Here is a 12,897-nt window from a genome sequence, read left to right as displayed (position 1 = left end):
GCCACACTATAGAAATATAAGTATATGAGTTTGCTGGGGTGGCCATAACAAAGTATCACAAACTGGGTGACTTCAACAACAGAAATCTATGTCTCCAAATTTCCCTTTTTTATAAGGACACCAGTCATACTGGATTAGGGCCCACGCTAAGGACCTCATTTTAACTTGATTCCTTCCATAAAACCCCTATCTCCAAGTAAGGTCACATTCTGAAGTAAGGGGTTAGAATTCCACATCTGATTCTGGGGTGGGGATAGGTACGTAGCAGTAAGGTTAAGATTTAGGTCGAGAGGTCTGGTGGCTCAAAAAAATCTGCTGCTTGGATGGCCAGGAATGCTAGCTTGGGAAACTCATTGTGTGAAAATAGCCTCAGCCTGTTCTTTGATTTAAACTGAAGCAGTTGGAAGTCGGGACGAGGAGGCAGAGAAAGAAGGGTGCCCAGAACACAGGGCCGCCCCAGGCGCTCCAAGGGCTCCCTGAAGCTTCTGTGAAAATCTGAGCTTACCTAATGTGAATCAGATTCTTTAAGTATCTAATCCTTAGACCATACTTACTATGTGCTGGTCACCGAGCACTTTGCAAATATTAATTCATTTAAACCTCCTAACAAGCCAGTGAGGTTATTAGTAACGCTATTTCACAGACGAGAGAACTGAGGCAAAGAGAAGTTAAATAACTTGCCCAAGGTTACAGAGCTAGGATGAGGCAGGCCTGGGCTTTGAAGCCAAGCCATGTAGCTCCAAGAGTCTACAGCTTAGTCCTGGGCTCTGAAGAACCTCTGAACCAGGCTGGGGGAGCCTCAGTTATTTCACCCTGAAAGAAGCAGTGCATTCAGTCTCTCGTGTCCTTTATGTCCTAGATGAGTACGAGGTGGACTGGAGCAACTCTTCTTCCCCTACCTCCGGGTCTGGGGCTCCTCTGGCTGACAAAGAAAAGAGCTGGCTCTACACCCTGGATCCCATCCTCATTACCATCATCGCCATGAGTTCGCTGGGCGTCCTCCTGGGGGCCACGTGTGCAGGGCTGCTGCTCTACTGCACGTGTTCCTATTCAGGCCTGAGCTCCCGCAGCTGCACCACGCTGGAGAACTACAACTTTGAGCTCTACGATGGCCTCAAGCACAAGGTCAAGATGAACCACCAGAAATGCTGCTCAGAGGCCTGACGGATTTGCACCCAAATCGCATCTGACGTCTCATTCCAGCAAGAGGGGCTAGTGAAGATGACAATTTTTTTTCCTTTGGAAACTGAATGCCATAATCTTGATCCAACCGATCCAGAATACTGAAGGTGTGGACAGAACAGACAGGCAAGTCGAGGGAGGAGGGGAGATGCAGCCTTTCAGGGGGTTGTGACCCACCTAGGACCACGTGGCTGAATCATTGCTGGGATAAAGACAGGAGCTCATCTCTTTGGGGGTCACAGTTCTATTTTGTTTGTGAGTTTGTTATTATTATATTTCTTTGGTCTATGAGCAACTCAAGAGGCAGAAGAGAATGACTTTTCCAGTATAGAGCAGAGCAGGGATCAATAGTCTCTGCTTTCTCTTTCTAATCAACACTTGGAAAGCAAAGGGTCTTTTCAGACTTTCCATCTCTAGAAAAACAAATTCCAAAACAAAGCCGTTCAGTTTAGCCCATCCTCTGATCGTCTTATGACTTCCGGGATTTGCTGTGGTATAGCTTCTGCCAGCCAACTTGACAAGCTGCCGTTTCCAGTCCTAGCATTTCAGTAGGATGTTGTTGCCTTTAACTTTTTTTATCCAGGGGAAAATTGCCATTTGAGGGTCAGCATGAACAGCTCTTTCTTACATGAGATTTAAAACAAACCAGAAAGGAAACTTCACACGTCAAAATCCATAGACGCGCCTCCGTGTTAGAAGCGGACAAGCCTTAAAGTGCTTTGTGAATAGGAGCCATTCATTCAATCTAGACCCAGAATTTGTGGCTGTGAGGCTACTTTGTGGGGCCTCTGGGGGTGGTTTTGCTTTTCCTTTTCCTTCCTCCTTGTTCTTCTAAACATACACACATGCACACATACACACATGCACCATACGCACACACACACAAGCACGCACACATATACACACATGCACTCATGTGTCAGGTCTCTAAGCCCCAGGAAACAGCATTATCTGATATTCTCTGAGATGGGGCTGGGGAAATATAGGCTACTAGTATGTTTCTCCATCAGTGAGATGTAACTGGCGACCACTGGCCGGAAAGGAGAACAGTGGAAAGAGCAAAACAAGTCCATCCTCTGGGATTATGCAAAGGCTGAGAGGACCGTAAGAGACGTTGTGATAAATCCGTCTCTCCGACAGGCTGGTAAACACTGACTTCTCCTTGGGATGACAGCCACCACCTCAACCTTTCAGAAGCATCAGAACTAGGATGTCCGTGAGCTGGTTGTGACCAGAAGTCTGCAAGCACTACGGACCAAAATGCTAATTCTGCTTCAACCCCAGAGAGACCTATGTTCTTACACACACACACACACACACACACACACACACACACACACACACACAAACACATTTATGTATTTTTTTATTAAGTGCCTTGAAAGAAAATGAAGAAAACGTATTTTCCTTCTACGTAGAAATCAGTGAATACCATACAAGCTAAGGCATTCCTCTGTTCCTCCTCCCTGACCCAGCGGCTCCACGCCCAGTTTCCCCCGCATAGCTGATCCTCCTGATGGAGTAAGCCCTGCCACCCGAGTGCTAGTCATAGCCCTAGATGACTCTCAACTGCTCTAGAAGGGGAGGCATCCAGAATCGCATGAAACCGTGTGAAGGATAAGATTGTCCACGTCAGGATCCAAATCTTGACTTTGTAGTAACGCCTAAGGATTGCCTGCGTGCTGGAAATACATTTGAAACCCAGACAGTATGCCCAGCCTATTGCTTTTCAGTGGTTAAACTGTCGGACCATTTTTGCTGCTATGGTCACCCACAATTTCATTTGTCTCATACCCAGGTGAAAGGGGAAGGTTCACCTGGCTGGTTCCTTTACATGATAACTTATGGAAGTGCTAGTTCAGGTGGTTCTGTATGCAGAGAGGGAGAGTTCATGCCAACAGCTATTTATTCATATGTGTGTGTGTCTTTGCCAGCCCTTGAGTTCTCTGTATCTACTGTGTATGTGAATGGTCACGTGGGACTCAGTGATGTTGTTGTGACATTGACCTAGGGCCCGAGAGTCACCGCTGATCTTGGCACTCATTGGCACAGTGGTAGTTAGAGGTGAAAAGTAAAGCTGTCAAGCCCAAGGACTTAGCTTCAGGGCCCCCCTGAGCTGGGCGTGCGGCAGAAGCAAGATCTTAATTAGCCCACCTTCCTCTTCGGCTTTCCGTGTAACTCAGTGTTCAGGAAGCTAGCAAGCCCAGGGGGTTCCGGAGTTAGCCTGCAGAAGAAGAGAGTTCAAAAGCCAACACGGGGTGGGGTGAGGGGTACTTCCCTTGCGGTCCAGTGGTTAAGACTCGGCACTTCCACAGCAGGGGGCGCGGATTCAACCCCTGGTCGGGGAACTCAGATCCCACATGCGGCGTGGAGCAGTCACACACACACACACACACACACACACACACACACACACATACGCACACACACGCACACGCACACACAAAGCCGACGCCGGAGGTCCTGGCCCTCTCATGTCCCTTGGGCCATTGTACAACTCCCCAAAGACCAGCCCCGCCTCTAGCCTGCAGTTCACCTGTAAGTTATGTACAACTCGACCTGCATTCGTCTAAAGTCCTGTCTCCATACTCACCATTGGCTGGTTTGAGGCCCCGCGTGGGCTCTAAATGCTGAACAAAAGCAGGGCATCCAGGGCTACGTGTAGATACCTCACCAGCACTGGAGGCTGGTCTGCTGGAAGACAGAAGGACAGTGGGGTCTGATTATAACCTGACCAGGGGACACCCCGGTGCATTTGTTGTCTCTATCTGCAAGTAGGCTAGCTGACCCCTCTCCTTGAGTCCTTCCCTTTGGGAAACCTACACACAGTACTGATCTCCTTTTTTGCCTTGTACTGAATGACACATTACCTCCACGCTCACCCGGACTAGGCGGTCAGCAGGGCCACAGGGCTGCTTCCTCTCTTAGGTGGAAGTGGGGAGTTGACAGGGATGAGGGTCCGAGGAATGAGCATGAATGGCAAGAAAACAAGGGAAAAAGTTAAACTGTCACACAGAAGGTTAACTTTTCCGAGGTTTGCAGTTAAAGGTATTTGACCATTCGCTGGCTGAGCCAGACCAAGGGAACTTGAGAGCTTCTACTGTGATTCGTCAATGTAGAAAATAAACCACCATGTCAAACTGTGTTTATATGATTTGTATAAAGCCTTTTTAAGATTACTATTTAAATAAACATTATACCAGAGATATTCTTCTGCGTGTTTCTTTATTGGAGACAAAGAGACTTGGGTTCTGGGTGACCAAATCATCCCAGTTTGCCTGAGACGTTCCTGGGTTTTAGCAGTGAAAGTCCCGTGTCCCGGGAAACCCCTCAGTCCCAGCCATATCAGGATGGTTGGTCATTCTCTTGGGACAATGTTTCTCAGCACTTTTATGTGAAGTTAGTAGGTAGATTGGCTAGCTGGCTTTTTTTTTTTTTTTTTTTTTGCGGTACGCGGGCCTCTCACCGCCGTGACCTCTCCCGTTGCAGAGCACAGGCTCCGGACGCGCAGGCTCAGCGGCCATGGCTCACGGGCCTCGCTGCTCCACGGCATGTGGGATCTTCCCGGACCGGGGCACGAACCTGTGTCCCCTGCATCGGCAGGCAGACTCTCAACCACTGCGCCACCAGGGAAGCCCTAGTGGCTTTTTATAAGGTGAAAATATGATGTAGATGGGTAATGGACTACCTGGCCAGGTGGGCTACTTTAGCTCAAAGCCTTGCCTGGTAGATTTCCGAGGCTGTGATCCCTACAAACATTCCTCCTCCGTAGACATCGCCAGTCCCTTGCAATTTTTGACTCTGCCGCTGCCTTCCTGCTCAAACGTTTGCTTGTCAATATCTCTGGTAATTTCAATAACATTGCTTCTCAAAGTGTGGTCCCTGGACTTGCGGCATCAGCCTCACTTGGGAACTTGTCAGAGGTGTACATTCTCGGACTCCACTCCACATCTACTGAATCAAAAACTCTGGGAGGAGGACCTAGACATTTACATTTTAACAAGCCCTCCAAGGGGGTTCTTATGCACCTTCAAGTTTAAGAACCTCTGGTCTAGGAGAAAGGAGAAGTAGCCTGGCTTCACAAAATGATTAGGGACCTTCTCACCTATGGGTTGTTGAATGCAAAACAAACTAGACTTTGGCCAGAGAAAACTAAAGGAGGTCAAGTACACTCTTAGGTAGTACAAGTTTCCAGAGGATGAGGAAGGAAAAGCCTTACTATGAACTTCCCACTACCCCACACACGGGAGACTCAAAGCTGTGAACCAGAGCCGAATTCGTCCCCATCCGGAAGCTCTGTTCACATTTGGTTCAATCGTGTATTCAAAAAATGTTTTTGAGCACTTCCCGATTTTGTAAGCTCTTGGAGCTTATACTCCAGTGAAGTGGACGGAAAGCAGACAGCCAAGCACAAAAGGTAAGGATTGCTTATGGTAAATTCAATGAAGGCAATAAACACGTAGCTCTGACAGAGAATTACTAGATATTAAAGGTATAATATTTGTGTCACTTGAGTTCATATTTGCAAAACATGGCTATTTATTACTGATGTTACAGGATTTGGGTTAATAAATTAAATACAACTTACCCGTTTTATAGTTGACAACACTTATCATAATGAAACCTAATGAATCTGATATAATATCAATACAATATATCTCTTGGAAACTTTTTTAAAAAAGAATTACCAGGGTCACTCCCTGTAAACGATTGATCAAGGAAGACCTCCCTGAGTAGGTGATGTTTAAGCTAAAACCTGAAAAGATAAGGAAGTCAGCTAAGCAAAGTAGCTGGGACAACTTTTCCCAATTGAAGGGACAGCATATAGAGATCCCGCTTTGGGAAAGAGTCTGCGGTGTCCCTATGACCACAAAGGAGAGCAATGAAAGAGGAAGCATGATCAACGGCGGGGCGGGGGGAAGGGTGTCGAGATCGGAGAGGCAGGTAAGATTCTCTAAGGCAGTGAGGACGTGCTACCTTGCATCACTCGTTGGCCTTCCTTAATTTACAGAAAAGGCAGCCCTCAAGTGCACCCCGTCCCCATTCCTCACTGGCCAGTAAGGTCACCCCATTCATATGGGGCTTCCCTCTCAGCCCCTCTTGTGATCTTTATGCTATCACGTGTCTCCTGAGTTGCCTGCTTCTATCGTTTTACTGACCCTCACGACAATTACAGAGGTGAAAATGAAAGCAAATTCCTACTTTCCTTTAGTTGAGTTTGTGGATATTTTTAAAGCCCTCATAATCTAAGATCTCCTGGTCTCTAGCCATCTAAGGTTTACATACGATCTTTTTTTCCCCCCCTTATCTGCATCCTTCTGGAAATGTTTATAGAATCCTCAGGGAAGGCAGTGAAATGAAGCTGGAACAGGCCCATCCTTGAGGGAAACAGGACCCATCTGGTGCCGAGGCGCTTTTGCCCCTGCAGCGTTAGTGGTGGTGATGGAGGTGGGGAGCGGGGCGTGAAGAAGACATGAAAAGATGAGTCCATTCCAGTCCTCACAGGCTTCAGCATCCAGTCGCAGGCTGAGCTAAACAAAACTCCTAAGGAAATGTTTCTGCAGTTTATCCAGAGAATGATGCCTGTGTCCCCTCTCTTCCCAGCCAGAAAACCCCATAGGACAATTTTGTGTGCGGGGAGCGCTGTTTCGGTCACAGCCGGCTTCCAAGTGCAGCCAGAGAAAGAGACCCTTGGCCGCAGGTGAGCGGTCCCGCATCCCTCCTCCTGCACACTGGCGCCAGGTGAGCAGGGCCCCTCTCTCCACAGAGGTACCGCCCGAGTCGACCTCGCCCACGTGCACACAGAGGTGCCCGGAAAAGTCCTGCACCAGCAGAGAGGTAAAGCCCAGGCCCCTCGCCAACCCAGCAGGCCCGGGCAGCTGTGGTCAGGCGTGGCCCCTCCTCTACCCTAATTCAAACAAACCTCCCCTGGAAACCTGGGCAGTTCTGTTTGCAAAGGGCTGGCTGCAGCCTCCGTGGCTGCCCAGGCCTCTCAGAACCGTCAAAAGCCAGGTTGCCGTAGTTTGGAGCACAGCTCTGCTAATAAACTTCCATCCCCAAGCCCTTGACTGCCTCCACTGGGAACTGAAGCCCAGCCTTGCCGAGTGCCCCCCGGCAGCCCTGCTGCATTGCCAAGCCTTGACTCCAGGGCCCTGGCAGGCGGCCTTTCTGGATTTGCCTTTTTTCTCCACCTTTCTCCCTCCTCCACCCCCTCATCTCACCTCTACTTGAGCATTCACATTTCTATTTCCAGTCAACTGATTTCAGAACCTATGGGAGTTCAGAGAAACCTTTAGAGGGTTTTGCAATCCACCGGTGCTCCTCTCCCCTTGAACTTGGACATGCTGAGGAGGTGGGAGAACACTGGCCCCAGAGCTTGGCACCCAGGGTTCTCAGTTCTGCCTCTAGGTCTGTGACCTTGGGAAAGTCATGCACATCTGGCGTTTTCCAGGTGTGATGACCTATATATACTATAAAAAGTAAAATGGATGGCTAGTGGGAAGCTGCTGCATAGCACAGGGAGATCAGCTCGGGGCTTTGTGTCCACCTAGAGGGGTGGGATAGGGAGGGTGGGAGGGAGACGCAAGAGGGAGGAGATATGGGGATGTATGTATATGTATAGCTGATGCACTTTGTCATACAGCAGCAACTAACACACCATTGTAAAGCAATTATACTCCAATAAAAATGTTAAAAAAAATAAACAATAATAATAAAAAAATAGTGAACATTTGAGTGAAATGAATTTTGAGCCCCAAACTCTACCATCCTAGCCGATGGAGTAGTTCTTTTCGGTTGTCTGAATCTGTGCTGTACAAAGCAGTGAGGATGAAGCTTTGCAGATGCCTCTCCTGTGCAGAGAGGCTGGGAGCGCATCTTCGGGCTTGATCCTACTGTGGAGCTGGCTCAAGTCCAATCCCTTGCAGCAGAATTGCTCTTTGTCCCATAGCCCTTCACTAATAGCTCTTTACGTAGAAACTGACATGCTGACTTGTCTATCTCCCACTAACTCTTATGGGAAGGATACATGCATGCATTCATTCATATAATCAAAGTGTTTTATATTAACTGCCCCCTATGCGCCTTGCTAGGTGCCAGGAGACAATGATATGCATAACAGATGTGGTCCTTGCCTTCAGGGAGCTTACAATCTAGAGAGAGAGACATAGGTAAAGCCAATAAGCACACAAATCTGTCATGACAATCACGGCGGGAGCTATAAATTGAAGTTTAGAGAGCTGTGAGTGTGTGAGAGGCTCCGAGAAGCTGCCCCTGAGCATCGCGACTGATGGGAACTGAAATCCCTGGGTGAGTCGGAGGAGTAAAGAAGAGCAGAGGCTGGGCTTCCCTGGTGGCGCAGTGGTTGAGAGTCCGCCTGCCGATGCAGGGGACACGGGTTCGTGCCCCGGTCCAGGAAGATCCTACATGCCGCAGAGCGGCTGGGCCCGTGAGCCATGGCCGCTGAGCCTGTGCGTCCGGAGCCTGTGCTCCGCAACGGGAGAGGCCACAACAGTGAGAGGTCCGTGTACCGCAAAAAAAAAAAAAAAAAAAAAAAGGGCAGAGGGAAGAGCGTGTCGAGCAGAAGGGCCAGCAGGTGCAAAGATTCAGAGGCAGAGGGAAATCTGGCGGCAGCAAAAATGAGGGACAAGGGGAAGCATCTCACTCACCTTTGCATCAGGACCCCCAACTCATACCTGACTCTTACTGTGCAAGCTCAAAAAATGTTTGTTGAATGCATGAATGAGTGAATGACTTGTATAAACTCCCCTTTCTGACAGACGTCAAGCTGCCTATTTTGTACAGACTAAAAGATAAATGCATCAGTTTTTCCTTATTGCTGTTGTGCTTCACCATAGTGGAAGTAAGTTTCCTAGAGTCTGAACGACAGATTATGCCCACAAGTTCCATGTGGAGATGGGTACTACTTGTTTCAATGTGATAATTTAGGTTAAATATATACAGATTAAAATACTGTTGGAAGGTTGGAGAATCGCCAGATATAACAAATAAAAATATTCCATGAGCCACTGTGGAAAACGGTACGGCAGGTCCTCAAAATGTTAAACACAGAATTACCATGTGATCCAGCAATTCCACATCCAGGAACATAGACTCAAAAGAATTGAAAGCAGGCAATCAAATAGATACTTGCTCACCCACATTCATAGCAGCATTATTCACAGTAGCCAAAAGGTAGAAACAATCCAAATGTCTATCAGCAGATGAATGGAAAGACAAAAAGTGGTACATACATACAATGGAATATTATGCAGCCTTAAAAAGGAATGACATTCTGATACATGTTACAACATAGATGAGCTTTGAAAATATTATGCCAAACACAAAAGGAACACTAATATGAGATACCAAGAGTAGGCAAATTCAAAGAGAAAGTAAATTAGAGGTTATCAAGGGCTGGGGCAGGGGGGTGTTATTATTTAATGGGTACAGAATTTGGCACATTGAATAAGATCTTGAAGTGGAGGGTGGTGGTGACGGTTGCACAGCATGTGCACGAACTTAACTCTACTGAATCGTACTTAGGGTTGAAATAGTCAATTTTATATTATATAAATTTACCACAATTTTTTAAAAGCACTTTTCCTTCAAAGAAAAAAACCCATGTAATACTTGGGACATGCGTAAACTGAAAATGTATTTATTGTTTATCCAAAATTTGAATGTAGTTGGGCATCCTGTATTTTCTCTGGCAACCCTAATTGAGAAGCTTCCTGTTCACCATGGGCTTCCTAGAACATTTCCAGGATTCAGGAACCATCCTTTCAAAAGCAAAAATCAGTGCTTGTGGTCTGATAAGAATGAGAGTACAAGCCAGGTGCAGAAAATCAGGGGGGTGCCTGCCCTAATCATAGACTCAGCCCTAGACACAGGCCATGAAGCGACTCCCTCAGCCCTCGCTCACTCCATCAGCGAAGAGGTGAAGATTAGAAATCTTGGTTGGGTTTCCCATCTGTTGTTTAATCACCATGATCCACAAATGCAGTAAAAGCTGGTTATAAACCCCTTCTTACAATTGACCACGTGGCTAGAATTACAGTTGCAGATGGCGACGCTCACATGATAGCCTTGTCTCCCACCATCAATGCCTCTTCACACCAGAGTTGGTAAGAACCCATGGGGTGCCCAGATGCCTAATTGTACAATCATTTGCACCCATGCCTTCTCAATGAAAGAAACAGCTCATCATGCAGCAAGAAACAACAGGTGTAAAAGGCAAAGGCCACTTTGGAACCATTTGGACCAAAGAACATGACTCAGTGTAACAAGAGCACCCACAGACTTGGCACGCCTGCGCTCATCTGCCTGCGAGATGGGCCTGAAATCAGACCACAGCGCGGGGTCTACGGCTGCTGTTCCAGGTGGTCCCACCCACTCCTGCTCTCAACTGAGACTAAAGGCAGCTGGGGAGGGCACGGCATGAAGAGATGGGTCGTGTCCAAGTCATTTTTACTAGGTGCTGACGAGTCACCGCGAACGTCTGGAAATGGCGTCGCACGGCGGAAACTCACAGGTCACGACGCACTGGTGAATGATTACTAGAGGAGAAATTCATTACAGGCTGCTCTCAGCTCCCATCACATAAGGAAGTGTTACATTAACAAGATGGAAGGTCCCTGCAGTCCCCTCCCCAACACAGCCCCCCACCGCCACCGCCTGCCACCCCACTATTTCAGTTTGTGTTGCATGGAGGAAGGGGAGCCCAAAGGCAGGGGGGAGTTAATTCAGCTACACTCATCAAAAAGGGGGTCACGGTGGCAGCCGAAGCCAGCTGAAGCAGATTCGAGCTGCATGCCCCAACAGGTTCTTTCCTTGCCGCCCGCACCAGCTCTGACCACTGCAGTCTGGCAACGATCTATGACATTAAAACAGAATGTCTTTTTTTTTTTTTTTTTAGCTGTTCATGTCACTTGCTTTCCATCCTGGATGTGTGTGTTTCCCCGTCCATGTACCTGGCCTTGTCTCTGTTGGTCCCGAGGTTGCCTGGTATTTCTAACCTTTCCTGGTGAATGATTATCAGAGGAGAAATTCCTTAGAGGCTGCTCTTAGCTAGATACAGGCAGATGTAAACACAGACAGATGTAGGACGTGGTGGGCGCCAGCCTAGAACCCGCAGTGGAGACGGCGGAAGACTGGGATGAAAAGACATGCTGGCTTTGGAGCCTCTCTGGATCAACACGATCTGGGGTGATGGGCACAAGAAGTCTCCCTTTTGTGGCAGCCAAGAGGACATTATAGATGGAGTGGCCTTCGAGTCCTTGGTAGTCAGTGTCACAGGCCGTCATTGTCTCGTTCCTCTTTCTATCTCTTCTCCAATCACCACTTCCCACGTTCAAGAATCACAGGGCACAAACGGAAGGTCAGCAGAGAGTCAAAAGCATGCAGACAGAGGGGTCAGTAGTTCTTCTTTAATGAGATTTCTGCTCCTTCAAAATGCCATTCACATGCAGAGGGGCCAGCCAGCTGAACCTGCTTTTTTTGTTGTTTTTTTTTTGCGGTACGCGGGCCTCTCACTGTTGTGGCCTCTCCCGTTGTGGAGCACAGGCTCCGGACGCGCAGGCTCAGCGGCCATGGCTCACGGGCCCAGCCGCTCCGCGGCATGTGGGATCCTCCCGGACCGGGGCACGAACCCGTGTCCCCTGCATTGGCAGGCGGACTCTCAACCACTGCGCCACCAGAGAAGCCCCGAATCTGCTTTTAAAGTCAAATGCAGAGCCAGGCCCGGAACAGTCTCCACCGGTGCCGTCCCCAGGAGGCCAGAAAACAGCACCTTGGCCTCGCCCCCGTGCCAAGCCCCTCACCACTCAGAGGCCCTGCCCGATTCCTGTTGCAAATGTTAACCTAAAGCGGGAGAGGAGCCCCAGCGCGCCCGCCAGCCCATACGATGTTAAATATTACACCTCCCTGCCTGGGCCTGGGCTGAAAGCCGCCATCTCGTTATGCAGCTTCCTCTGGGTTAAGGAAAAAAGAGCGCGCCTCTCCCAGATGCGCCCCACGGAGACCCGCCCTCAGTCTCCCCAGCGCTCGGCAAACCTTCAAAACTGTTCAATTTGTCTAAGCCCCATCCATCTTTAATGTCAGAGTCAACATTTTCTCCTCTCCTCCTTTTTCAAAGCAGCCAAAAAAGAAAATGTCACTGCATTTGGGGCCCATTCAAAAGTCAGGCTTAGACGGATGTTCTGTTTCATTCTCCCCGTGTCTTTATCTCCCACGGAGTCTTTAGGGGCTGCGTCTCGACCCCCCCCCCCTCCATTCCTGTGTTCATTTGGTGTCTTGATGTCTCCCCTCTCTCATACGCTCACTTGCCTTCTTCTAAAGCATCAGCGTTAGAACTCACAAAACTCTCTGTGACTGCAGCCCCTGCTAAGAGGACATCATGTTGATTTGGGGGGGGGGGGGGCTGTCACCACCCCTATCAACATCCTGCCAGGGATTTGGAGGTCGAACAGCTGATGTAGGTAAGTGTCCTCAGTGCTGCCTTTTAGAAACCGGATTCTCCAAATTTGTGCAAAACACATGGAATCACCCCAAGCTGTGACAGTTTGGCTGGGAACGGTGTATGCACCTCCTCTCCCTGTTTGCCTTAGAAAGACCCTTTAAGCCATGAAGGGCAGGCGGCAGTTCTGATGAAGATGCCTGTCGGAATGCATCTCTGACAGCCCCGGGCTCACCCAGGAGTGGGGAGCTGATGCGCTG

The 12,897-nt window shown here is 48.7% G+C and overlaps 1 protein-coding gene and 1 pseudogene across 2 annotated transcripts in view; both read left to right on the top strand.

Moving 5' to 3' along the window:
* Positions 1-4,388, top strand: part of NRP2 (neuropilin 2) — a 113,462-nt gene extending 109,074 nt beyond the window's left edge. For both annotated transcript variants that reach the window (XM_027123368.1, XM_027123376.1), the window contains exon 17: positions 860-4,388. In XM_027123368.1, the coding sequence (XP_026979169.1) occupies positions 860-1,164 (305 nt within the window). In that variant the 3' untranslated portion in view covers positions 1,165-4,388. The remainder of the gene's footprint in view (positions 1-859) is intronic.
* Positions 4,389-4,861: 473 nt separating this feature from the next.
* The window catches only part of LOC113625355 (mitochondrial import inner membrane translocase subunit TIM14 pseudogene), a 35,992-nt pseudogene continuing 27,956 nt past the window's right edge, over positions 4,862-12,897 (top strand).

The sequence above is a fragment of the Aethalodelphis obliquidens genome, unplaced genomic scaffold, assembly GCF_003676395.1.
Source record: "Aethalodelphis obliquidens isolate GAN/ISIS:26980383/991018 unplaced genomic scaffold, ASM367639v1 scaffold2, whole genome shotgun sequence".
Taxonomy (NCBI): Eukaryota; Metazoa; Chordata; class Mammalia; order Artiodactyla; family Delphinidae; genus Aethalodelphis; species Aethalodelphis obliquidens.
The sequence above is the reverse complement of the archived record's forward strand: the minus strand, read 5'-3'. Positions and strand labels throughout refer to the sequence as shown.